This window comes from Salmo salar, chromosome ssa06, assembly GCF_905237065.1.
Source record: "Salmo salar chromosome ssa06, Ssal_v3.1, whole genome shotgun sequence".
Classification (NCBI taxonomy): Eukaryota; Metazoa; Chordata; class Actinopteri; order Salmoniformes; family Salmonidae; genus Salmo; species Salmo salar.
In genome coordinates, this window is record NC_059447.1 from 40,653,435 (window position 1) to 40,679,925 (window position 26,491).

General features: G+C 44.6%; 1 protein-coding gene across 8 annotated transcripts; it reads right to left on the reverse strand.

Annotated features, from left to right (window-relative positions):
• Positions 1-5,443: 5,443 nt before the first annotated feature.
• LOC106607300 (V-type proton ATPase 116 kDa subunit a1) lies at positions 5,444-25,769 on the reverse strand. Of its 8 annotated transcripts, none has more exons than XM_014204128.2 (23): positions 25,343-25,769; positions 24,671-24,803; positions 23,694-23,868; positions 21,856-21,934; positions 21,641-21,738; positions 21,397-21,537; positions 20,642-20,724; positions 19,432-19,558; positions 19,085-19,167; positions 18,861-18,954; positions 16,101-16,313; positions 14,886-15,036; positions 14,509-14,648; positions 13,794-13,963; positions 13,587-13,677; positions 13,313-13,431; positions 12,836-13,052; positions 12,588-12,695; positions 12,359-12,469; positions 10,579-10,596; positions 9,910-10,027; positions 9,616-9,787; positions 5,444-6,611 (listed from the first exon to the last, which is right to left on the reverse strand). In XM_014204128.2, exons 3-23 carry the CDS (start codon positions 23,808-23,810, stop codon positions 6,518-6,520), a joined length of 2,544 nt encoding a protein of 847 aa, XP_014059603.1. In that variant the 5' UTR covers positions 23,811-23,868; positions 24,671-24,803; positions 25,343-25,769; the 3' UTR covers positions 5,444-6,517. The 8 variants fall into 8 exon arrangements, with proteins under 8 accessions (XP_014059603.1, XP_014059601.1, XP_014059605.1 ...); XM_014204126.2 differs by having other exon boundaries at positions 23,694-23,872; XM_014204130.2 differs by having other exon boundaries at positions 21,409-21,537; positions 23,694-23,872; positions 25,343-25,768.
• Between the last annotated feature and the right edge of the window lie 722 nt (positions 25,770-26,491).

Here is a 26,491-nt window from a genome sequence, read left to right on the forward strand (position 1 = left end):
ACAACCGGTTGGAATTAGGGATATGGACCACTGGACCGGTGTTCATTTGAATTGTTTGAGCATAGGGCAAATACTATGCAAATAGAATGTTAGACTTTGTTTCCATAAGATCATATCGATATGATGTCATGAGAGATCTTATGAGATTAGTGTGAAGGCTGTTTGTATGAAAGACCAAGCCAACACTCGGCCTTACCATGCTCTATTTCAATACTTAAGGACATTTAGCAGCTAACACCATGGGAATAAAATGTCCCAGACTTTTGTTTTATACCCCTGCCTACTTCCTTATTTTTTCTCTCACTTTTCTCTCTTTTTGTTAGTCTTTATCCGTCACGTTTCTCCGGTGCTCTTTCATTTGCCCCGTTCTCTTCAACCTCTAGATCTCTGTCAGTCTTTCAACTTTCCTAGAAGCTGCTCCCTCACACCTTGCATAATGGGGAATGAATGATTTGATGCTTATGTTCCTGATTAAAGTTTCATTATGGTGTGATCATGTTGATGTCAGAGTAGTCAAGAGGGGGGATCACAAAACAATCCCTGCTCAGGGGCTTGGAGGGGGTTGGAGGCTCGGCTCTCCACCCCACCCCCTTTACTCTCATCTCTCTCACATCCTGCTCACCTTTTACATATCAGAACTTGTATCAGTCTGACAAATAATTGTTCACATACAAAGCTTAAGGCATTGTTAATGGTACAGCAATTAGATTCCAGTGAGCTTTCTGTGCCATGTTGTTCAACAGGCAAGCCTGTCAATCTATCAACCCCTCATCACATCACATGACATTCCATTCCCCAGGCCCAGACAAACGATCCAACTGCGTTCCAGCAAATGACTCTAGTTGCCCTCTAGTAGTGCAAGTGTAGCCTACAACATTGACAGGTCATTGACATACCAATTAATCTGGAATGTGCCTGTTTGTCTGGCCCTCTCCAATTAGTTTACTTGTTGAGTTACATTCCAGCATTGACCTCAAGTATCTCATGTCATCAAGTGCAGTTCACAGGAGACTGAGAGAACACTCACTGAGAAAAGACTCAGAGGTTCATGTCTTTGTGTTTCCTGGCCAGTAGTGTTTCCTATTGATAACAAGGCCAACCATGGCACATGCAAATACTGTTCCTCTAATGTGTAGTGACGTTCCGCTTGTGTCCTCTGTAGATATCAACTAAGACAAAATAAAGAGAAAATTGCCGTCGCAAGTTAGTCCCGCTTTGAAGAGAGAAAAAAAAGAAAATGTTCAGAGAGCACAAAGCCTATCCTAACCACGGGTAATATGTTTCTCATGGCGAGGCATTCTCAGCCAAGACATTGAATGCCTTTGGTTAAGCACAGCTATTTATTCTTTCCCTGGAAAAATCTTAAAAACACAAAAGCATTCTAAACAAAAAGTTGCCAGGTCAGATGGCTGTTTTTCTCTGTCTGTGGCAACTGTATCCTGCCACAACATGGAAGAGGCAGGCAGCATTGACAGAAATGATATTATTGAACTTGGTGATACTCAACTCAGGGTGAACTTCCCAACTTCAACTCAATACCTTTGAAAAGGCCCCAATCAAAACAAGAGGCACAGCTAAACCAGTCCTTATAGGGTTCATTTTCTGTGTGGTGGGTAAGCTCACTGACAGCGATACAAATACTGCCAAATACAGTTGTTTGGACTGGAGTACTGTACATGCAGGCACCCACAGTGAACTCTGTGGGCTCATTGTGACTACTAGCGCGTAAGGGAGCCCAGTGTTTCAGAGTGAGGGGGAACAGAACTGAATCTGGTGGTCTGGATCATTCAGAGCTCTTAGTCATTTCCATCCCAATCACTTCAGCTCTGGGGTTCTGGGGTTCTGGGGTTGGGGAACAGTCAAGTACACAACACGCTCTCTAGCTGCGATAGGCTGATACGGTTGGTCTTTCCCTCCTCTCCCGGCCCATCTCATGCTCCAACTATCTTTCTCAATACCTCTCTACCCTGTGACCTCTTCTACTCTGCCACGCTTGTAGTTGTCAAAGAGGAAGGGAACAATTCAACTCTGGCCTCCTGGATTTAATGGCAAGCTATGACTTGCGATTCTTCAGTGACGCCACATAACTGCCACTTGGTGTGTCCATGTGAGTTGAGGATCAAAGACTATTTACCATGATGGTTTCAGCTGGTGGCATGAGCTGTTTTTGGTTCTGGTTTGGTGACGAAGGAGAATGGTGACAACGTTGTGCTGTGTGATGATATGATGGCCATGGCAGCTGGTATTACTGGTTCTGTTATGGCGGGTGTGTTGATGAGGGCAGGGAAACCAATAAACTTGTGTTCTTTCAGTTTAGGACCAGCTGATTTATCAGGATACCATGGAAGAACTTGTTGGAACCCGCTAAGAATACTTTCAAGGTTGCTCGGGGGAGCACAGGACACGTTAACGAGAAGAAAGGCTGTCATCGTTTCATTTGTGTGTCTGTAGCTTCTTCTTCCTCCACTCCTCCTCCTTCCCTCCTTGGTGTTATGTAACTCACTCCCACAGAGGTGTGTTTGTGTATGCGTGTGTAATGCCGCCATTAGAGTCAGATATTCATATTGTGAGAAACTTCCTGACGTAATCGGCCATATCGCCGTGCACAACAAACCCCGCTGAAAACAATGGCGAGGCCAGACAGGTCGTGGAAAAGTGTTTCTGTAACAATGTTATCAGCGCTCTTAGCAGTAATAACACTATCGTGAGGAAAAACCCTAGCCCTCAGAATAGGGGGTTTCTCTGTCCCGGCCTCACCTGGGCGTTTAACATACCTAATGTACCTGTCACTCAAATGTCTAACGCTCTCCTTTATCATCGCATCTGTCTCTCCGACTCTACCTTCTTAAACTTAAATTGGCACAGCTGACAGATAGTGTAAGGAGTTTTTTCTTTAACCTGTCTCAGGATAAACTGACAGATGGTACAATATTTAAGCTTAAGAGGTAGCTACTGCTGTGGGGAAAGAGAGGGGCATTCAGAGGAATGTCAAGAGGTAACAAGTCCTATGACTCCCAGGACAAATTGTCTCGTCTTTCCTCCTCTGTTATTAAATAGCAAACAAACAGGAGAGACTTGATTTCTTCAATCAAAGTTGATTTCTGTTTTTAAGTCAGATATTTGACTTGAAAGATACATCTTCTGAGACTGGGTCAGTCATCCTGGTCAAAATGGGTAATATGCTATGGTTAGGCCATGTTCCATAGTCGGGCTCATTAATGATCCTGTAATTCACAGATCATTTTACTCCCGTTACTGAGTAATGGCTGTGGTTTATAGCGGTGCCTTGGATTAAAGCTAGAAGAGGATTTCTCCATCATTTCAATGTGCCTGCAACTCAGACAGTAGAAGCAGACACACGTTGGAATAACTAAACAATACCTGGGGCTAGAAATGATTGGATATGTGTGCCGCCAGTTTGTCACCTCTAAGAACCTTGTGGTTGGCTGAGCACTGGGGTTGTCACATCCAAGGTTCATTGGCCATTGGGAGGGGAAAAAAATGTGCCAACCTAAAGAAAAGCATATGATCGATTGAATTCAGAGTCACAGATTGTGGTAAATGAAAAAAAAAAGCTTCCGTAAGACTATCAAGAGGATGTTAAAGGGGTGTTGGAATCAGGCTAATGAGTTTAGCAAGGTACGCAATGTTCCAATTCCATGCTAGAGTACACTGACGTACCTATAGGCCTGTGTACTGTACACACAGGCCACACACAGACAGGCGGTGTACAGTACACACAAGTGTATAAAAATAGACTATGCAAATACTGTTATTCAACAAAATACTGGATAAGGATTGGGCTTTGAAATATGTATCACACCCCCCCACCACAGAGCTGTGACTGTGCACATATTTGTACCTAATTGATTAATATCACATCTTGAGCAGGTAAGTCCCTATATCTTACTGTACCTGGATCAGTGGATGTGAAGAGATTTGAGAATCAGAGCCAGAACAATTACAACAGCTGTAAAAGCATATTTTGACCCAGGAGAAATCTCTTGTAACCATACTAGAAAAATAACATTCCAAATGAGATTATTTGTGGTCAGTTAAAAGAACACCATCTTTTAATTAGGTAAAGGAGAAAAATAAACTCATTCTTACTTTCTGCTTTGAAACATGACCAAAGTTGTAAAAAAAAAAAAAAAGTACGATAAATAAACAACTATTATTACTTTGTGCCGTTATGGCAGATGGGGGGCCTAGTGTTGAGGGCCCTAGAAAAAATATATTGTCTGGAGAAGAACAGTGTTCCCTCTTTCTCCCAATGTCTGAGGACTACTGTTAAAAAGGGCACTTTACAGTAACACATGGATCAGAACCACACTAGCCTCAGGGCCACACCATGTAGACAGAGACCCCATAGACATAGTTCAATTGAGGAGCCCCTCAACATGCCTTCCCTTGTCCTTGTTATTCCTTGAGCTAAACCAGGTCAGGTTTAATTATGGGATGGGCGGGGAGCCTTCTATTTTCAAGCTGTCTTCCACCGGATAAGAGGGTCAATGTGACTCCGAGCAAGCTGTGCAGCAGGAGAAATATCTAGTGTGCACTTAAAGTGTTTGGAGTAATAATATCATAACACAATCCCCTGCCATAATAAGTCTTAATCAGGTCAATCCATTATGCAGTGAAAAGTGGTTTTGCTATAAGAAAAGACCCATTATGTGAGAGCGGATGAGTGCTACAGGTAGGGCTCAGCCGTTTCTGGACTCATTTCATTTTGGTTAGCACGGAGCTTTAAGATATCACATTCCAGTCACAAAGTACACATGTAGAGCAGGGTCATTCAAATAATTAATATGTCACAGAGACATTTTAGCTGATGTTATCAAGAACTTTTAACACATATCGGATTCTGGTAGGACAGCCAAGGAAAAGTTCCCTTACGGTGCAAATAGTTTCCTTCAGTTGACAGCTAGTTTTGAAGAACAGAGCACTGTCTACTAAATAACATTTACATTACTAGAATGATTAAAGTGAATAAGCGTTTGCAGTGAGAATGTGTTTGGCTGCTTGACCAGTGATAACTCCAGTCCAATAGCTCCCTCATGGGGACTCCTGAGAAACTACAGATACTGAAAACCATACCTGCACTACACTCAGTAACCACCAGAAAGTGCCCTTGGCTTGGCTTTTGTCATCCCTGTATTCATATCGCCAAAGTTTCCATTTTAGCACAGGCTTAGACCTTGATGTTTGTGAATGGATTTTGAAAGCATGCATAATGCATTAACCGTTTGCCATAATACCCCCCCCAAAAAAGTGTTGACATTGAATGTAAAAAATAAAGTGTGGTGCTAGCATTCAATTAATTATTATCCACTTAATGGCATCTTACCACCTTAAAACCCAACACATTTACTTGATCTGTTAACTGCTCACTTGAAACACATGACCCTCCACCAATCCCAGCCAGAAGAATTGTAATAATCTGTTTAACCAGCTCTTTCACGTTTAATGACAAACACACAGATTCTCAATGCAACTACCCTCCTATACAGATTTAGTTGATGTCTCATATTTATGACGATACACTGATCTCCTTTACATATTCCTGTTGTGTGGTCTGTCCTTCCCTCTCCCCTCACACGGGCCTACAGTCACAGTGTAAACAATTAATTAAACAGGTGTGGAACAAAAAACACACAATGACCAATAATCTCAGTCACGGATTATCACAGAAAATCCAGATACTTTCTACACTATTGAAATACTCCACACTAATATGACAGGTTACCCATAGTTCACTGCATATCACAGATATGTAGTCGAAAACAGTGCCATCAGTATAGAACACATCAGGTCAAAAACAGCAGAAAATTATAGGCCGTGTGTCAAGATCTACCTCTGATACATAAGAGATTCAATTCACTGCATCACATAGAGAAGAAACTGCTATCATGAGTAGAAAGGTAGTAGTAGTATGGTAGAATTCTGTCTGATTTTATGTGCTTCAGAGAATGTGTGGGTGAACATTTTTTCTGTGTGTTTTGTGTATTAATATGAGCAGCGATGTGAGAGGGAGATGTTGGTAAGGACACGGGACAACTAAAAAAACTAATAAAAACACTTAAAGACCTCCAGTAATCTCCTTTACTGGATCTGAGCCTGGTGCCATTTTCTCATCTACTGTATCAATAACAATCTGTAGATTAAGTCAATTTAGACTACCGGAAAGCTAGTCCTTGTTTACAATGATCAGAAGTGCAATTCTCACAGGGAGGTTCAAACACATCATTGGACAGGTTTCACAACAACAAAAAACATATTAAATAATTTATCGAACAAACAAAACAATCACGGCAGCAGGATGTGAAATATAGACGTCATTAACTTCAGATTTTCAGAAAGAGCTATTTTACCCAAGATCCTGACCAGTGAGCTCAGAGTTATTCACATGGGTTCCTATGGCAACACCCAGGGTGGGTGGAGTCTACCTTACACCAACATCACATTGGCTGTCAAGAAGAACAGAGTGAGGTTATAGGAGCAGTGGTCAGGACAGTGTTCAGTCTTCAAACCTTCCCTCCAGAATGCTTTCAAAGGTGAACGGGAGGAACTTGAAGCCCTGGCCTACGTAGAACTTATTCTGGAATTCCACCCTAGACAGAACAAGAGACAACAGTTAACATCAGGCATATTACAATAACAATCAATGCTACACAGACAAACATACTAGTCAAGCACCAACAGTTATACAAAAATCTTTTGAAAGTAAGTCTGAGGAGTCCCTTTAAACGGGAGTGTCTTTGAGGTGCAATATAGGTAGCCCTTAATGATTGTATCAAGCCAAAGCCAGGCAGAGATGATGGCAAGATGAGATGACCCCTGCTCTCCATTCCACAACCTCCCTGTGTAACCCACTTTAAAAAACACACCCACGGTAGGGCCTAGGCCTGGTCCTCAGAAGCGAAACACAACCTCCATCTCCCCATTTATAAAATCTCCCTGCAAACTGACGGCTGGATAACCTTTCAATGGAGGAAGTAGACATGCTTGCCATTCCTCCCTACGTCTGGAGGTAGATTTTCATCTGGGTATGCTGGGGCTCTAGAATATTTCACTAGAATACGCTTACAAAGAAAAAGGTCAAACTTAGTGGCGTTATGTTTGATGGAGTCAACTAGCACTACTTTCCTTCAGAACATTTAAGGCAACAAAGAAAAATAGTGACAGGCTTTGTGTTTCTATGAATCGGAGATCGTAATTGCGCCCTAGACTGAAAACTGATTTCCAGTGAGCTCCAATAGTATTGGGATAGTGACAAATGTTTTGATGTTTTGGCTCTGCACTCCAGCATTATGGATTTGAAATGATGCACACAAATGACATACCCTCCACAAAATGCTAACCTCACCCTGTTATTGTAATGGTGAGAGGCTAGCATGTCTTGGGGGAATGATATTTGTGCATCTAACTTTCTCGATCATTATTCACGATTCATTCAAGATTATCCATAATTATGGTAGCATCCCACATTCATGTAGAAGTGTTCAGAAACATATTCTATTCTTATTTACAATAAAAGTGACTCCAAAATGACAAAACAATATTTACCATTAATTTCTATTGGGTACAAAATAATCCGAAATAACCAAAACAGCAAATTCATCCATCAAGTTTGTAGAGTCACAAGCTTGATGTAATCATTGTGTACTAGGAATACGGGTCCAAATACTAAACTTTTGACTACTACACAAGTGAATTTGTCCCAATACTTTTGGTCCCCTAAAATGGGAGGGGGGGACTATGTAAAAAAAAAGTGCTGTAATTTCTAAACGTTTCACCTGATATGGATGAAAATACCCTCATATTAAAGCTGACAGTTTGCACTTTAACTTCAGTGATTGTATCCTTTCAAATCCAAAGGCAGTATTTGTTTGAAATTATAAAATGTCAGAATCTAAACTAGACCAAGAAGTGTTTAAGGGATGACTCCTCTCTCAGCTACTGGAGGAATCTCTGGCTGGATCAAATGATGGTTTTGGAATAGGAGTGAGTACATATGCATGTTGGCCACAGCTAGATCAACATTTACTACTGCTATACATTTTACAGACGCCTGACATTACTTTGGCAGTTCAAAAATCACATTTACAACTGTGTTAGATAGCAGCCACTAAGCAAAATAAGTTTTATTTACTTATTTAAAGTTATTTAGAAGGCCTCATGTCCCATTTGCCCTTCCCTAAGGGCCTTTCAGTGAGAGTGGAGCGTTAGATTCCAATGTACTGGGTAAATACAGTGATGAGGGTCTGTGTCAGCGCTGTGCGAGGGTGCCAGTGGATGATCACTTCCAGTTCAACAGGGCTGTTCTGAGACACTAGAAGTTTCTCCATGATGGCCTCCATATCACACACTATCCTCCACTGCTTTATGGGATGCAGAGAGATTCCAGGTTCTGGGCCAGGAAAGAGCTGGAGGTGAGAGCTGGAAAACCACAGCTCCCAGTAGCACCGGTCTGCTTAATACCAGTGGGACGGAGAGACACGCCCTGTTTCCATTGAGAACACACACACACGGTTGAGGGCTCAGACGAGGACCCGAGGAACTAGAGCTAAAACGTCTGTTACCATAGTTTCACCAGCAGGGGGAGCTACAGGGGTGAGCCACACCTCCATGCCCTCTGACAGGAGGAAAATATTGAAGACATGCTCCTTCCTTTACAGGGTCTACAGACAATCACGGATTACAAAACCAAAACCAGCCCCGTCGCGGACATCATGCTTCCAAACAAATCAAAACAACTTCTTAGCGAGCTTTGAGGATATTACAGTGCCACCGACGTGGCCTGCTACCAAGGACTGTGGGCTCTCCTCTGTGGCCAACGTGAGTAAAACATTTAAACGTGTTAACCCTCGCAAGGCTGCCGGCCCCGCGGCATCCCTAGCCGCGTCCTCAGAGAATGCGCAGACCAGCTGGCTGGCTGGCGTTTACGGACATATTCAATCTCTCCCTATCCCAGTCTGCTGTCCCCACATGCTTCAAGAGGGCCACCATTGTTCCTGTTCCCAAGAAAGCTAAGGTAACTGAGCTAAATGACTATCGCCCCGTAGCACTCACTTCCATCATGAAGTGCTTTGAGAGACTCGTCAAGGATCATATTTCCTCTACCCTACCTGACACCCTAGACCCACTCCAATTTGCTTACCGCCCCAATAGGTCCACAGACGATGCAATCGCATCACACTGCACACTGCCCTATCCCAGCTGGACAAGAATGCTGTTCATTGACTCAGCATTCAACACCATAGTACCCTCCAAATTCATCTTGAGTCCCTGGGTCTTGACCCCGCCCTGTGCAACTGGGTCCTGGACTTTGATTGGCCACCCCCAGGTGGTAAAGGTAGGAAACATCTCCACTTCGCTGATCCTCAACACTGGGGCCCCACAAGGGTGCGTGCTCAGCCCCCTCCTGTACTCCCTGTTCACCCATGACTGCGTGGGCATGCACGCCTCCAACTCAATCATCATGTTTGCAGACGACACAACAGTGGTAGGTTTGATTACCAACAACGATGAGACGGCCTATAGGGAGGTGGTGATGCCCTCGGAGTGTGGTGTCTAGAGACCTTAGTTTGAGACTCCACAGTGTGTGTTTCTCACCAGTGCAGACGCAGCGCGTGCAGGAAGGCAGACAGGCCCTCCATGATGAGCAGGATGCAGACAGTGAGGATGGCGAAGGCCCCGAAGATGATGGACAGGGCAACGAAACCCCCAAAGCTCCTGGAGGACAGGCCAAGGTGCATCACCATGGTCCACAGAACCTCTGACAGCTCTGTCGGATCACAGAGGAAGAGAAGGAAATCAACTGTTTTACTGTACCCTTTCAAAGAGAAACCCCCAAAAAAGGGTAGAGAGAGGCAGCGAGAGGGGAGAACATGAGGTTTATGTACTCACGAGCGTGGGCCAGGCTGAGGGCCCATAGGCGTAGGTAGGAAGCTGTGTTGGAGATGCAACCCAGACAGTATTCTATGGTGTGGATGGCCTGGTGCACAGCCACGTCCCCAAAGTTAAACTGGAGGAGGGAGAGAGAGAACACACATCCAGTATGAACCCCTAGGTGACAAGGACACAACAGTACAGGGACCAGGAGACTGCCCCGGACCTCATTTGGACCAATCTTTAACGACAGTAAAGTTCATGGCTAAACGGTACCACATTGAGAAAGACATTCACTAGATTAAAACAGCTCCAGAAACAGCAGCCTGACCCACTAGTCAGACCCCTGCAGCAGAGGTCTCCCAAGAAGCTCTTTCCTTACGACCCATGAAGCAGACAAATGAGGAGCTGTGCAGGATATGCCATGCTGGTAATGGTAGTACCACCTCATGATCAGGGCAGACAGTAAGTACTACTAGTCTCAGTGTGCTGCTGCGCATTAGAAGAATCCCTTGGAACACCCAGAGACAGCAAAAACTCAAGACACACAGTCAGCCTCAGGGCACAGAACACACACATGCAGGACAGAGATACACACTATCACACACACAGAGGCTCAGAGACAGACTAGCAAGACATGCGCTTTGGGTAAGGGGATGGGGTGGGGGGCATGAGTGCCTGGCTTACCACTTCCTCCTCGGGGGCCTTGAAAGCAATTGACAACAAGTTAGGTTTGTTAGTGACAGGACAACACAGTGATGAGAAAAAACAATGACATTAAAACATAGGAAACGGAGATGTATAATATACAGAAGGTGATTAGGTGTTGCAGTCATCACAGGCACTGGATCAAAACTACTGCCAACGTTTCTTAAGGGGCTGCATAAAACATTATGGCACTGGTATCTAGGGGATGCATAACCATTCCTCCAAAAGCATGCATTTGTGCATGCTTAGTATTGTGACAACATTCTACTGTGACATTTCCGGATATATCTATAGGCCTTTGATCTTTGGCATATTGTTGTCGAGTTGGTGTCTGTGGTTGCTAGGGGAGACAGTGATGGGGAATGTAGAGAGCAATGGGGTTGGTGTCCCACTTCTGACAGTGACAGCAGGTGGGACTGGGCTATTTGGGTTACAGCCTGCTCAGCCATTCAGAGAGGCTGGTTAGGAAAAAGCTAACTAAAGCTTTAGCCTAGTTAACGGTAGTATAGCTATTTACCATTTCGAAGACCAAAGATGGCATTTCCCAATTGAACACAAATTAATGAATTAAGTTCTGTCGTAGAGGATTAACACGGTTAGCGTAATTTGGATACTTGACCAGATGACCTGAGTAGTTTATAGGCAAGAATTCTGTAAAGGTGGCCTGTTAAAATGAGTTGCTTCATGTTAAAACAGAAATGCTATGTTTACTGTGTTAGTTACTTAGCACCCTGCCTGCCTGAACACCTGCTAGCCAGAGGGAGGAGCTGCACAACTCTAAAACACACAACGCAGTCTGGTCAGTGAACTGGAAACACAATATGCAATTAATAAAAAAATGTCTGGAAGCGGATTGCATGGTGATACATGCAACCACTCCAATCCATCCAGCCTTTGGTTAATGAGCCAGAGCTCACATTATCAACATGTGCTGTAACACGGCTCTGAAACGTCTTGGAAATGAATACAACATACTAGAATTAAAAGATTTGTTCCAGCACAGCCCCGTCCACTGAATCACGTAGAGATCTCTTCTCGTCCAAGGCCATACAGTTTATAGTGGCATGGACTGTAGAGACTAACATTGCTAAATAAAGTAACCTCCAATCAAATAAAATTCCTCTCCACTTCAAAAGGTCAACAATGAGAGGAATCTGTGTGAGTCGCTTTGAAAGCTGCTCTATAAATCCTGGGTCCTGGGACCATAAAAGAGCAAGCTCCGTCTGTAAACAGCCATAACCGCTTCCCGAGAGCTACAGAAACAAACTGACAGCTCGTCTGGTTTGAGGTTCACAGGAGCCTGTTGTATCGTTTCATATGTTTATCAGAAACTCCTGAAAAAGGTGAGGGAGAGAACACAGAACAATCCCACGGACTGTTTACTGTCACACTGAATCAACTCTAAAAATGTAAAACTACATTTTTGTAGGTATTACAATAACGCACATGTTAAGAGCTGCTGGATTAGCTTTGTGGTCAGTTACATTTGCTCCTGCCAGATCCCACTTCTATAATGAATACGTATTCTATGCTGCTGTAATCGAAGCAGCGAATAGGAGAGCTCTGGTAATGTTAAGTAAATGGGTTGGGTTTCTATATGTGGCTGATGGCTTCATTATTCAAGGTTATTCCATCTGGGCAGTGTCCAATGGGATGCGCTATTAAGTCTTTGGCCAACATTATAATAGACTACTCTGGTCACATACTTCGTATGTGCTAGGCCAACAGAGTGGAGGCTGGGGGCATCCTGGTTTCTCACCTCATGCTCGTCGCTCTCCGAGTGCTGGGAGAGCTGGTCATGCTGGATGATCTCAGCCTGGTCCTCCGTCGGGCCATTTCCCACCCGGATCCCCCCAAAGTTCTGGGTGCCCTGGAGGAACAGACAAGAGGACGACGGGTTAATGCTGGGGTGACGAACTCTACACTCCACATCCCAATGGTACTCAATGGAACAAATGTGTGTGGAAGGGCAGATGGTGGTACAGTACCAAGTTCTTCTGCCAGAGGTACTGTCGCCGCATAACCAGGGTTTTCACTATCAACATACAGGGAACACACGCCAGGGCTATCAACACCAGCAGCGTCTGAATAACCATCTACGGAGGGGAAGGACGAGAGAACGAGGGATGTTAGATGCGTATGGGGCGTCACACATTATCCCACCATAAAATGGCTCACTCAATAAACATTTTTAAAAGGACAGATTGACAGATGAAAGGATGGATGGAATGATCACCTGTCCTCTGTAGAGGGGTTGGTTGGTGGGGTCGCTATAGTTGAACAGGAACATGTTGATGAAGGCGATGAGAAGACTGGGAGCATTTCTGGAGGTGTGAGCGTCGTAGGCCACCCACTTATAGAAAACCAGGATGACCAGGTACCCAAACAGACTGGCCATGAACACAATCTCTGGGATGAAGCCCAGGTAAATGTTCAGGGGTTTCTTGAAATACCTTCAGAAAAGAACAAGACATGTTCACCATCGGATAAAATAGACCTGTACAGACAGGAAACAAACTGTCATGGTTGCTTAAAGTTAGTCTGGGATAAAAAAAAATGTAAATAGAAAAGAAAAAAAAGGAAGAAAATAAAAAAAATCGCCCCACCACTTGTTTTGGTAGACAGCAGAGGGATAAGGCTGGGGAAATATAAACCCTTTCAAATTCATAGACAGTGCTCTATATACAAGGACTGTAGCTTAACTGTGACTCACAGGTGGTTGAAGAGACTGAGAGACACTCCAAACAGCATGTGGATGACCCCCAGGATCACTGACATCTTCATCTTGAAGGAGTTGAGGAAGGTCAGCTTGTTGGTGGCGATGTTCCAGATCTGAAGAACACAGTCAAACAGTTATAAGACAATGAAATCAGGATGATATAAATGTAACATATTACATTTATCAAAATAACACTTTTTTTTTAGCTCACTATCCATCTTTATTGTACGGGGATTTTAGCTTGTTTTCACAGAGACTGAGTACTCACTGGGTCAATGCCAATGGGGTAAGGTCCATTGAAGACTCCTCTTACTGCAGGGTCCAACTGTAAAACCTTGTTTTCATCAAGTGTCTGAAACCTGAGGAGAACATCAAACATGGCATGAATCATCACTTCACAGAGGGCACTGCCAACAAGGTACAGGAGGTAAACTAATCCAATCCACAGACAGTATGAGACAGAGGGGATACTTACGACCAGGTGAGGTTGTTAGCGCGAGGGTCGAACATGGGCCTGACGCTCCAGCCAGAGCCAAACAGGTTGAGGGACTTGGAGAAGCAGTCGTTGTAGATGATGCCGGTGTAGATCGAGAAGACGCCCATCAGTAGGATGATGTAGCGCCCAGCAAACACCATGCTGAACATCTACACAAAGACAGGAAGTGACACTGTTTGAATCTAACGCCACGTTTAACATCCACACCTGCAGACAGGAAGTGACACGTTACACTGTTAGAATCAAACTACGGCCACGCTCCGTTGCCAAACACTGTAGAACGTTGCAGGCAGACAAAACATGAGAACTGAAGTGATTCCTTATTCTACATGTCAGAGGCATGTTTGTTCTACATAGAACATTTTTATCTGAATGTTCCAAAATATTGCGTCCTGCTGAACGCGCACCACGTCAAACATCCACACAGACCAGAAGTGATACTTTACACTGTTAGAATCTGGTCTCAGTTACATTTTGTTTTAGCCATAGAGGATTTGGTTATTTATTCACACTCAAAAAGCACCAACTTGAAAGTTAAACTGGCCATCTTGATGCCACTACAGTGTTAGGGCCATAGAATCTGTCTAAAGCTTTAGAGTGGTAACCAAACCCTGTTAAGTCCCCAGTAAATGGAGCTAAAGGCTGGATAAAGGGTGAGGGATGGAGCTGATGGCATGGGTAGTGACGTCCCTACCTCGTTGTCGTTCTTCTGGGCGACCAGGCGGCTCTCTCTCAGGACCAGGTAGAGGGCAGCGCAGGTCATGAGCACCCCGTGGCCCAGGTCCCCAAACATGACAGCGAATAGGAAGGGAAAGGTGATGATGGTGTATGGGGCTGGGGACAGGGAGGACTCATGAGCGTTCACATTGAGGAATGGGAGAGTGAGCCAACCCAAGCTCACACTGACACACAATACAGCATGATCGACAGTGATGGGGTGATAATGGGGGAAATAGACTTGGCACCGGGGGTGAACATTTATCACCTGCTTTGGCTCAGTGATCTAGCCAGCTGAACACATAGACATTATGTGAGCTATGAGAGGAGGTTGATGGTGTCAGCTGTGGTTACCTGGGTTCATCTCGCGGTAGTTGCCGATACCGTAGGCATCTACGATGTTCTGGAAGCCCGAGGTGAACTTGTTGGTCTTGTTGAAGGTGGGCGGGGTCTGCTTGGTCTGCATCCTGTTGAGGATGGAGGGGACGGTGGAACCACTCTTCTCCTGGAGACCAAGACAGAAAGACGGTCAGAGAACCGTGCTCAGAGAATGGTCAGGAGGACACAATACCACTCATTTAACTTCTACAGGGACTTGAGGTATTCAGCCCTACAAGGCATTGAGAACAGCAGGAGTTGCCCTGCTAGCTCAATCTCCCATGAATGTGTCTAACAAAGGGATGTTGTGTTCCAGCCAGAGTGACTGTCAGCTGGCCTGGGATCTCCTCAGCACTCAGGAATGAGAGGAATCCTCCTGCTTTCCCCATTAGTCTGTCGACTGGGCACTGGGGCCTTCCATACCTCCATCACTCACAAAGATCTGCAACAACGGCTTCAATAAATCCGATTAATATGACAGATTCATTTCCACAGCTGGTTTAGAGATGAATCTATCATACTACATGTATCATCTGATCTCCCACGCCTGCTGTGTGTGAAGGACAACAGCTTGTCCAAGGGATGGTTCGATGGCTGAGATAGAAGCAGAATCGTTGCGTGTATTGAGGGCAGTATGTCCCTGTGTTTCTCAACGAGACATGTGGGGTAAAAATAGCCTGAGGGGATAAATGCAGCATGGAGACTGAATGCTGTGCGTGACAGGGTTAAGCCCTTACTGGCATGAACAGGACTACAGAACAGGACTACAGAACAGAATGACGTCCTGATACCGCTGGAATCTAGCCTCATACGTGTAAAATCCTCACATAGCCAGCACTGATGCAGTGCCTCTCCACGCCCTGTTAGCACTGTCTCTCAGTCTGGATCTGTTATGACTTAACGGCCTAACAGAGTCCAGGCATAATGACCTCAACGCTGGGTTAACTGGTGACTATGAAGCTCGCTGGTTCTTAATGTCTTAATGCTAAGGTGTCTTCCATCAATGAACTTGACCTAAACAGTATGATAGAAATGCCCCATTAAATAGATATGGAATGAACCCATTCCCACTATTTTCAACCAGAGCCCTATGGACTCCAAAAAGGTAATAGGGTGCTATTTGGGACGCAACTTAAAACTTCCTGTACCTCCCCCATGCCTCTAGTCAAGAGGGGTGTCCACTCAACTCACCGTGCCTCTCCGCAGGGCGAACTGGATTGAGTCCATGTCTGACACAGGGCACCACACCTCGGCGATCAGACACTTCTGGGTGACATCGATGTTGCACAGGTTCAGGGTGTGGTAGACGGCCTTCATCTTCCTCACCTTGATGAACCACACCCTGACGGTCTTGGCTGCAGCCTGCAGGACCCGCTGTCTGTGGTCCTCCGTCTGGTTCAGCACCTGTAGCGGGGAGGGTTTGAGATATGAAGACAAGATGCGACTAGGATGATACTGTAGTTGAAACCTTGCGTGGCTGGGTACAGAACATATCCAGCTGTGTAACTAGCTCAGGTGCTCTGTCCTAGACAGTCTCCAGACTGTTCATGTGTCTGACAAAGTTTGCAGGCAGTTCTCAATTAACACATTCGCACTCAGCATTTAAACAAAAACGAGGTATGTGCCTAACTAAACCGACCTCAAATGGAAAACTAACAGATGCAGGCCAGGGCCGGAGACTGTGGCATCAGAACAATCCTCTAGTAGTTTCCACTCAATGCTAGAATTGTGTGGGGAGTGGCATTGAACTGTCTGCATAGTGTGCCTTCCCTACATGTCCAGAACAGCAAGTGCTGTTACAATGAATCAGGTTCCCCTTCTTATTTGTGGAGGTGGTTCACATTAATAGAAGGCTTTGCTGGGCAGTGTGCACTATGTTATCAAGTTTGATGAGGGGTTATATCAGACCCAATTTCCCGTAAGAGCCAGCAGAGGTGTTCTCAGGTATACAGCACTGACTCATATCAAGTTAATGTCTTATGATCAGCGGATTGCTAACATGCCGCTACCCTACACCCACTCTCGCCCACGTTGTTGAGACCCTCTCACGCCCACAAACACACACTGTTCACTCCCAAACTAGCGGGCCGGGCATTCCCCTCCTCCCTCGCCCTTCCCTCTTGACGACGACTATCCCGCCCCCGTAGCGACGGGCATAACAGTGACCCCTCAAACAGCGAGGCAAGCATTCCCAGGCACTTACTGGCTATGAGAGGATGTTAACATTTCTGGCAGACAGGGGGCCTGCCAAACGTAATTCAGAGTCTCTCGCTCTCTCCCAAGCTCTCCGTCCACACTGGGGGCTGGAACTGATCCTGAACCACAGAGATTCTCAACACACACCACTGAAACATACACACACCACTGGGCGTCTGTCTATCAGAGAGAAGTGGTATGTGAGTGACTATTTTTTTTTTTATTCAAGCTAAGCCCATTCCTGAGAATGTGAGTAGTAAATGTGGTCACTATGTGAGTGTGGGTGAGAGTGTGAGTGAGAGTGTGGGTGGAGTGGGTGGCTAATTGGCTGAACTCCGTGTAAACCACCCTGATGATCAGCTGGTTTCCTATATGCGAGGAGAGTGAGGGTTCCTCCTTGCCAAACAAGGAAAGGATGCCTCCTGTCCATCCAAGTGCAAACCATCTGCGCCACCAGACTACGTAGGGCTTTGGAGCAGAACACAATAACAGAAGTGGGTATTCCCAGAGGGAGTATTGGGTTTCTCTTAGTATAGGGATGGTGTTGCACCATACGCTGCTGCTGTTCCATGGAAGGCTAAAATGAAGTTCTGTCTGTGTGGGCTGGACTCCTAAAGACCACAGCTTACATGTTGCTCAACAGCTGCAAAAACCAGAAAACACTGAGACAAGCATTGTTCCTGGGTCACCAGACACAGTTGGCACAAGGAGATAGAGTGCTAGACACTGGATTATAATACCAAAGAGGTGGTGCGTTTGTGTTGGGATTGGCCTGTCCCAGTCCCGTGCCTGTTTTTGCCCCGTTTTAGAGCGGTGAGTCACTGTGCCAGATTTAGAGGTGCTCTCCCAAAGCCAGGCCAGTATGTGTGTAGGCAGGAGAGTATATCCACTGGCAGAGGCAGATCCAGTTCAGCCACCTCATGGGCCTGGCACGGCACGAGTGACAACCGTTTCTGACCTCTCCCTGTAGCTTTTTCACACCCAGCTCCACCCAGCCCATTGATGCTGACGCCCAATACCGCCAAAGAGGTTGAGTGAGTCAGAAACTGAAGCCAGAACGTTTGAGATATGAACACTGCAGACAGACAGAAGTTAACTCAATTTGAAGGCCTCCCTAATGTGATCAACAAACATCTCCTCTGTGGTTTTGTGTGATAGATAAAATATATATTACGGCAACACTGCTGGGGGACCTAATCTAGTATCAGTCTTTCCCTCCACTTCATAATTTGGCTGAGGGCTTGACGGCTCAGTACAAAGGAAACGGCAGAAAGAGGAACTGAAACTTCCGCGGACATTGCATCAGCAAGACGCAGAGCAGGAAACCTGACTACGCAAAAGTCTTAACGTTAGCAGAAAGTTAAGAGTCCATCCAAAAAGCACATCAAAAGATGACTAATGTCATGTTGAACAATTGAAAGAAGGTTTCGTTCCTAAAACGAATGACTAAAACCACCTTTGAATTAGCCACATACCTCATGTGGTCACCTACCACTCCCCTCCACCACAGCCTCTGGCTGCTGAGTATACAATTACAGGGAAAACAGAACACTGATCAGAAGCCATGATAGAGCCCAGATCAAGTTCACAATGAAAACAGATGAAATATTGAAAGACTAATTCACTTGAAAAATGTAAGGATCTGTTCGATTTAATTTGTAACAAGACATGATGTAAATATCTGTTAGTTTTGGCTGGCTGGCTGACTGTAGGTGGACTCCCTGTCTGTGTTACAATAGGCCAGGCAGGTCGTACCATCTGCAGGTCATCGATACGGGTGGCCACCCCTGCAGCCATCTCCTTCCTCTCCTGGGGGGTCTCTGGACAGGGGTACAGTGACGCTCGGAACCTGAGAGGTGAAGGTGAGAGGGAATGATTAACCCAGAGTGCCTGGAGCGGAACAGAAAACCAATTACAACATTCCTCTGTCTAGATTAGTCAGTGTTTCTTGAATTTCTCAACCAATCATAGCCCCTTACCCTTCACATATCTTCTTAACCCGAGTCTTCAGCTGATCTCCTTGGAAGAATATGATGAAGACAGACTTATAGACCTGGTCACCCTGTAGGGGAAACATATAAACTTGAGTTAAGTGAAGAGGAGACAAAACCTTGCCTGATAGTGCAGAAGTATCACTAGCATAAAATGTATTGATGAGGTAGCATGAATAAGGACATCAGTGCCACTCATATGACAATCACACAATGCCACCAAGCGGTCATGGTACGACAGCATCCCACTGAATAGGTCACACAAAATCCTGCACAGTTTTTGTTCCCCTAAGTCCTCCAGATTATTATACTAGTATCAGTGAATAGTTACTGACCGTGGCAGGGTCCTCCAGTGAGTCTTCAATGTCTGCCTGCCTCAGGAACACGTTACCACGGCAAACCCTCCACAGCATCCTCTCAAACGTAGGAATGCGCTCCCTGCTGATCACCCCGGCAACAAACCTACAGGAAGACGATAAGGCATGGATCGGCATTTATCTACCAAATGTATATCCCTCATCTCAAAATAAGGTGTTTGATATTTGCAATGAGTTAGGTCCCTAAATGGCAGCTCAAGTTGAAAGCTGGTCGAAGATCAGTCCGTAATGTAATGGTATAACAGAATGAAACCCGGGCACATAAGGACAGAGGTCATTGATTTGATTGTTCACACTGGTGATGGGAGCACTGCTGATGAAAGCATCCTCTCTGGATAGTGGTGGACATAGGAATGGGAGCTGAGGGCATGGATCACAGCTCACATGTTGCTCAACAGCTGCAAAAGCCATGGAGGAGCATCAAACAGACATCAGATGGGAAGCCCTAGGGCCTTGGGGCACTGCATCCGTACCAAGCAATCCATTAGCAAATGAGCACTAAGCTTTGCCACATCCACAGTATTGAGCTATTTTAGTTACGATTTTCTGAGTGTGATTTATTTCACCCCATTTTCTGTTGAAATCGTCCCCGATTTGCTTACTCTTTATGACATTTAATCAAATCTCTTTGTCTCTGTCTGCAAATAGATTACAACCTTTGAAGTCCCCCCTCTTCTAGAATGTGTTTGTCCATGTATCAATTTTGTGTTGCTGGTGTTTGCATGCTCTGTGAACTGCTTATCATCAGTCTGATTTGCCAATCTGCTCACTCTCTCCACTACTGAAGACAGAACCCTGATAAACAGAGTTACATCTTACTGCCAAGCAACAGGCTAGTGGTAGCACCTGTAGTAGTACTGGCCTCTTACCAACCATTAGAAAACAATTGTCCACCGATACTGAGAGCATGTGGGCTGTCAGCTTGGGGACTGAGTATGCAGAGAGACACAGAGCACCGCCACACACACTCCGTCAAGTGACCTTAGTCGCCCGACTAATCTGACAGCCTGAGCTAGTCTGGGCCAAACCACTTAGGTGTTACACTGACTGACTCCACCTCCAGGAAGAACCGCTGGTTTAATGTAATGACAGTCTTTTCATTGACCTTTAAGTCTTGAGGAGATGGCTAATCCATCCTTAATAGAGTGGACCAAGGACTCAGACTCACCCCAGTCTGAGAGGAGGACGGGTCCCTGCTTCAGCGGGATCCATCAGGGTAGACGACTCCTCCAGCAGGTTGGGGTCCTCCATCTGCAGCGGGGCGGAGAGAATGACAACCATTACATTTAGACCAAGAGATTTTCAGCCAATTAGACATATGATAGCACATTTAGAAATGCATCACTGTTTTCAGGAAGAAATGGCTTGCTTTGTTGGGGAACTATTTACACCCTGGGAAGGTTTGACAGATCAGTGGCTTGAGCTCTGGGCAGGAGCATGATATTGAACACAGGCCAGGCTCCTCATAAAACATAGTAAACAGCAAGCTGGGGTTTATATGAACAGTAAATGATTGGCAAAAAAGGCTACACATTCAGCTGAATGATTTACCCCCATGCAACCTCATAAGCGCTTGTAAAATAGGTGATAACATTCTCAGTTCAAGTAGCTTTGCTTACAAACTCAGTGGAGTGGATTTGATGCAGGTCAAAGGTAGACAGTAGGTAGTCTCGTCTCAGTCATACGCGAATGACTATCTGTGTATGGCGTATTACTCTGCTATGTAACCTAGTTGCATCGTTAAACTTGAATAACTGGTCTGGGGATGTAATTACCTAGCCGTTATAAATACACAAGCCTTATGCTACCATACACTGTACACAGGATGCAGACATAATCCTATGATCCATTATGAAGTCCGCAAGGGGCCTAAGCAATAAGGCAGGCACAGAAACACTGTGTGTAGTGAATTGGTTTGTGTACAGTGGAGTTGACCTCGTCGAAGAATTGCTGAGTGCGGCGCAGGATGTGCTTGAGCTCCGTCAACTCTAGGAAGTTCTTCTTCAGGGCCTCCTGGTTGGTGTTGATCTCCTTCAGTTCATTCTCTAGCTTCTCAAAAGTGGCCTAGAGAGACAGAGGGTGATGGGGGAGTTAGTGAGCTGGGGACATGGTGAGTTGAGCACTTTGTAACCAGAATGGATTCTTAGAGAGAACGGAGAGAAGTTACCTCCAGGTCAATCATGTCCCTAGGGAGGGGGACCTCCGGGTTCTCTCCCGTGTCCACCATTGGAATGTTGGCTTTCTTGATCTCCTTCTCCACAAACCCTGTGAGAGAGTGAGATGACTGGGTCTGAGTAGGGATAACTAATAGCAGTGATACTGTTGTAAATATGGGGGAGAATAATGAGTGAAGCAATGGGTTAAACACTTGAGCTCACTCACGAAGCTTGCGGTCCATCTCCTCACATCGACGCACTTCGTTGACAAACTTGCGCTGAAACACGTTCACGTCTGGGTTCAACTGTAATGCAAACATGCAAACTATTCAAAACCTTTGCCATCGCAGGGATAAGAATGCCTTAAATCCATTTGCCAGTATCTGTCATATACAATTAGAGACAAACATTGCGTTGTAACACTAAGATGCATTCAAAGAAATTGTAGCGTATGCTACTTCTATAAAAATGCAATAACTTATCCAGGAAACCTCAGAGCAAAAACAGCATTACTAATATATTCTGAAAACAGTGCGGACACCAGTTAGCTATCATATGGTCTTATGAATGAGGAGAGGTAATACAACCAAATAAAGGGTATAATAACATACTGGGTACAACAGCTAGTCCCTTTCAGTGTTTCCCCTAGGATCTTTTTCAGAACATGTGGCAAAGTTGATGTGGAGGACGGGGAGAATGTCCTTATGCTGGGGCAGTCTGGGGGAAATGCACATCAGTGAGTTTTTTTGGGGGAGAACGACTGAGAAATTCACTTCTGGTGACTTTTTTTTAAAAGGACATTCTACGGCAAAACGCATTAAAAGTTAAATTATGTTGACACCATCTGAAATATAATTTTCCCTTTAAAAGCACTACAGCCTAACTGATGCAGCATAGCAGCTTCAAATACATTGGCTGAAACACGGCACTGCCCATCTGAATTTACCTAATTGAAAAACACCAAAGACTCAATGAGTCAAATGCTACAAATATACACTGAGTGTACAAAACATTAGGATCACCTGCTCTTTCCATAACAGACTGACCAGGTGAATGCTATGATCCCTTATTGATGCCACCTGTTAAATCCACTTCAATCAGTGTAGAGATAGCCTAAAGTAGGGACAATTGACTGTGTATGTGCACAATGCAGAGGTTGAATTGGCAAGACAAAAGATTTAAGTGTCTTTGAACGGGGTATGCCAGTAAGCACCAGCCGCACCTGTTTTAGTGTCAAGAACTGCAACGCTGCGGAGTGTTTCACGCTCAACAGTTTCCTGTGTGTATCAAGAATGGTCCACCACCCAAAGGACATCCAGCCAACTTCACACAACTGTGGGACGCATTGGACTCAGCATTGCCCAGCCTCCCTGTGGAACGCTTGACACCTTGTCGAGTCCATGCCCCAACGAATTGAGGCTGTTCAGAGGGCAAAATGGGGTGCAACTCAATATTAGGAAGGTGTTCCTAATGTTTTGTACACTCAGTGTACATTCTAACTTCAGGGTTTTTTTCTGGAACAAAATGGGGCTTAGGTGGTGAGTGTGGACGTGGTCAATAGAGCGATATCCAACAGAACATTTGAGGCCCTCTTGGCTACAGAGAAAGTTTTCCTGCAATTCTACACATTTTGGGAAGTGGCGCGGCAACAATTTTGCAGCGGCGGCCCGCAGCTGCTAAATGAATAAGGGAGAAACACTGCTTTAGTTTTCCCCCACACCATATGATCCCTGGAGGGATGTCATGTGTGAGCTTTCCCATGCTCAGCCTAAAGGGTCAGCTATGTGCACATGATGAAAATGTTGCAGACGCCAAGGTATGTGCTTTCACAACCATCGGACTGATTCGATGTTACTACAACAGACAAGCATATTCATATACCTCCTTCCTGAGTTTGTCCGTTAAGAGCCAAAAATGTACACTGTTCTAGACCTCCATAGCCTGAAGATGGATTGACAGACAGAATAGCACTCAAAATAGGACAGGAGAGAGACAATAAGCACAGAGTCTAGCTCTAGAGAGAGCATCACAATGAGGAATGGAAGAGAAGCCTGGATGACTCACATCACGGAATTGCACCATTCCGATCTCTCCCAATTCGCTGACGCAGCAGTAGGCAGACTCTGATTGGAGGTAGAGCTGGGCCAGGGTCATCTCCTCACTTCTGAAGAGTTCCCCCATGATGGCGCAGTGTGGTGCACCTGCTCAGCACAGCGATCAACGGGATTCTCCTGGATATCTAGCTAGGGACAAAAAGATTGAAAACGTCACCTGCACAGTAAACAGGAGAAGCCGAGTTCCTTCCACCAGAATGGATGAGCCTCCAATGTTTTCAAAAAGACAGCCAACTGAGAATACATAGGCCTACATTGCCAACGGAGTTCTCTTGTGTTGTTTCCTTTTACACTACAATAGCCTTAACTTTTTTATTTGAAGTGTAATTACAGAGAAGATGATATTGGCATAGACCTGCTCCCTCTTCTAATCTGTGTTGTAAAGATGACCCTAATTGTACATCAGTAATGAACATTCTGTATTAGTGGTGTGATAGTTTATACTTAAGCCAGAAGCAGGCATGAGACTTAAAGAATCTGACATCTAGCCCCCATAATCGTTGCAGGAATTCAGTGTCGCTCATTAGTCATTATTTTGTCATGAAACTGGGGAGACACTCTTCAAGAACCATAATACATGTCAAAGTAAAAGTACCATCATATGTGCCAGTACAATCCTCATTTAGTTTCATCTCACAATAGGCTCATCTTGTACAATCAATTACAGAATTTCTAGCCAAGCCTTTGAGTTTCTCAGTCTAGGGTGCAAACTGACTCAGGACAGACAACAGGTTCACACTATATTCATTAGAAGTAAGTTAAACACACATATTCATATGTTCTTGAAGTGCAAATGCCTCGAGTGCCATAACAGGTTTAGCTAGTTAGCTATGGATTAAGCCGCATCATGTGATCTGATTTAGCAGTCAAGCAGGATTAAATCTTCAACATTAACGCTAACTACAACGGTTGAACAAGTGGGGATACATTTAGCAAACTATATCGTTAAAGTCCATGCAGGAGGATCTCTTTAGTAGGGTCACTCCTTGTTCAGCATATCTGCGTGACCATTTTTTGTCTGCATCCTTGACAGCTCGAGTCAGGCAGTGAGTCTGATCAGCTGTCAAAACACACAAACACTAACGTTAGTTAACTAGTTACATTCTAAGAACAAAGCAGTTCGTTCTAATTTTAATTTCGGTAGCCAGCGGTACAATGAATTGTCAGCGTATGTCGATGCAAAGCCGATATGAACTGACAATTAAATTGCACCGCTGGCTAACTGGCTAATTTAGCTAACAAACATTACTAGCTAGTTAGCCAGGGCGCAGGAGAAGCACTTGTTGGACCTCAAACTTTCTAGGAACGTACGCTGGCTAACGTTGTTCAGCAAAAACAATGTTATATTACAGTACAAATTTACTAGCTAACGTTTTTCCTCGACTGACACTCAAGGTTATTTGACAGAAATCTAAATAATCTTAAATCATAGCAAATTAAACCTAGCTACGGTAACCGGATAACTTTAGCGAGCTACAGTTGTTACTGAATCATCCGTAACGTTTGCTTTACTAGCTACAACGGGGGAAAAAAAACATATTTTGGAAACAATGCTGGTATTGAACAGCGAATACTGTCACCAAACCATCAATTTCTTACTATTGTTGTAGCTAGCTACTAGTCTTCCGCTCCCGGCTCCCAGTTTTCAACGCTATTCCACACACAGCACTCAACGAAATATCAGCTGATCAGCCTTCACGATCAGAGGCTTGGCTACTGACGTCACCACGCACGATATTGATGATCATGATGACGCACACCTCAACTCATTTGAAGATAATATCTAGTTGTTGGCGTTCACAAAAGTGTTATTTAGCAGACGCTCTTATCCATAGCGATTTACTGGAGCAATTAGGGTTAAGTGCCTCGATCAAGGGCACAATGACAGATTTTTCACTTCGTTGGCTCGAGGATTCAAACGACCGACCTTCGGTTACTGGCCAAACTCTGTTAACCGCTATGCTACCTGCCAATTACAATTGCCCAAGCCAAAGACCTGGGTGCAGCCTCGTCAACTCCAAATTGGAAGGATAAAACATAACACTGACTTCAGAAAGTATCCATACCCCTTGACTTATTTTCTCACAATTTTTCTCCCCCATCTACACACACAACCCATAATGACAAATGTTTTTAGACATTTTTGCTAATTTATTGAAAATGGAATACAGAAATATCTCATTTATTAGAGTTAGGAGAGATGCCTGTATTTTTGTAGTGACTGGGTGTATTAATACATCCTCCAAAGTGTAATTAATAACTTCACCGTGCTCAAAGGGATATTCAATGTCTGCTTTTTTTACCCATCTACCAACATGTGCCTTCTTTGCAAAGCATTGTAAAATTTTCCTGGTCTTTGTGGTTGAATCTATGTTTGAAATTCTCTGCTCGGTTGAGGGAACTTACAGATACTTGTATGTGTGGGGTTCAGAGATGATGAGGTAGTCATTCAAAAATCATGTAAACCCTATTATTGCACACAGACTGAGTCCATGCAACTTATTATGTCACTTGTTAAGCATATTTTTACTTATTTAGGCTTGCCATAACAAAGGGGTTGAATACTTATTGACTCAAGACATTTCAGCTTTTCATTTTTCATTCATTTCTAAAAACATCATCCTACATTAGGTGGTATTGTGTGTCAAAATGTGTCAGTGACAATTAATTATTATTTTTATACATTTTAAATTCAGGTTGTAACACAACAAAATGTTGAAAAAGCCAAGGGGTGTGAATACTTTCTGA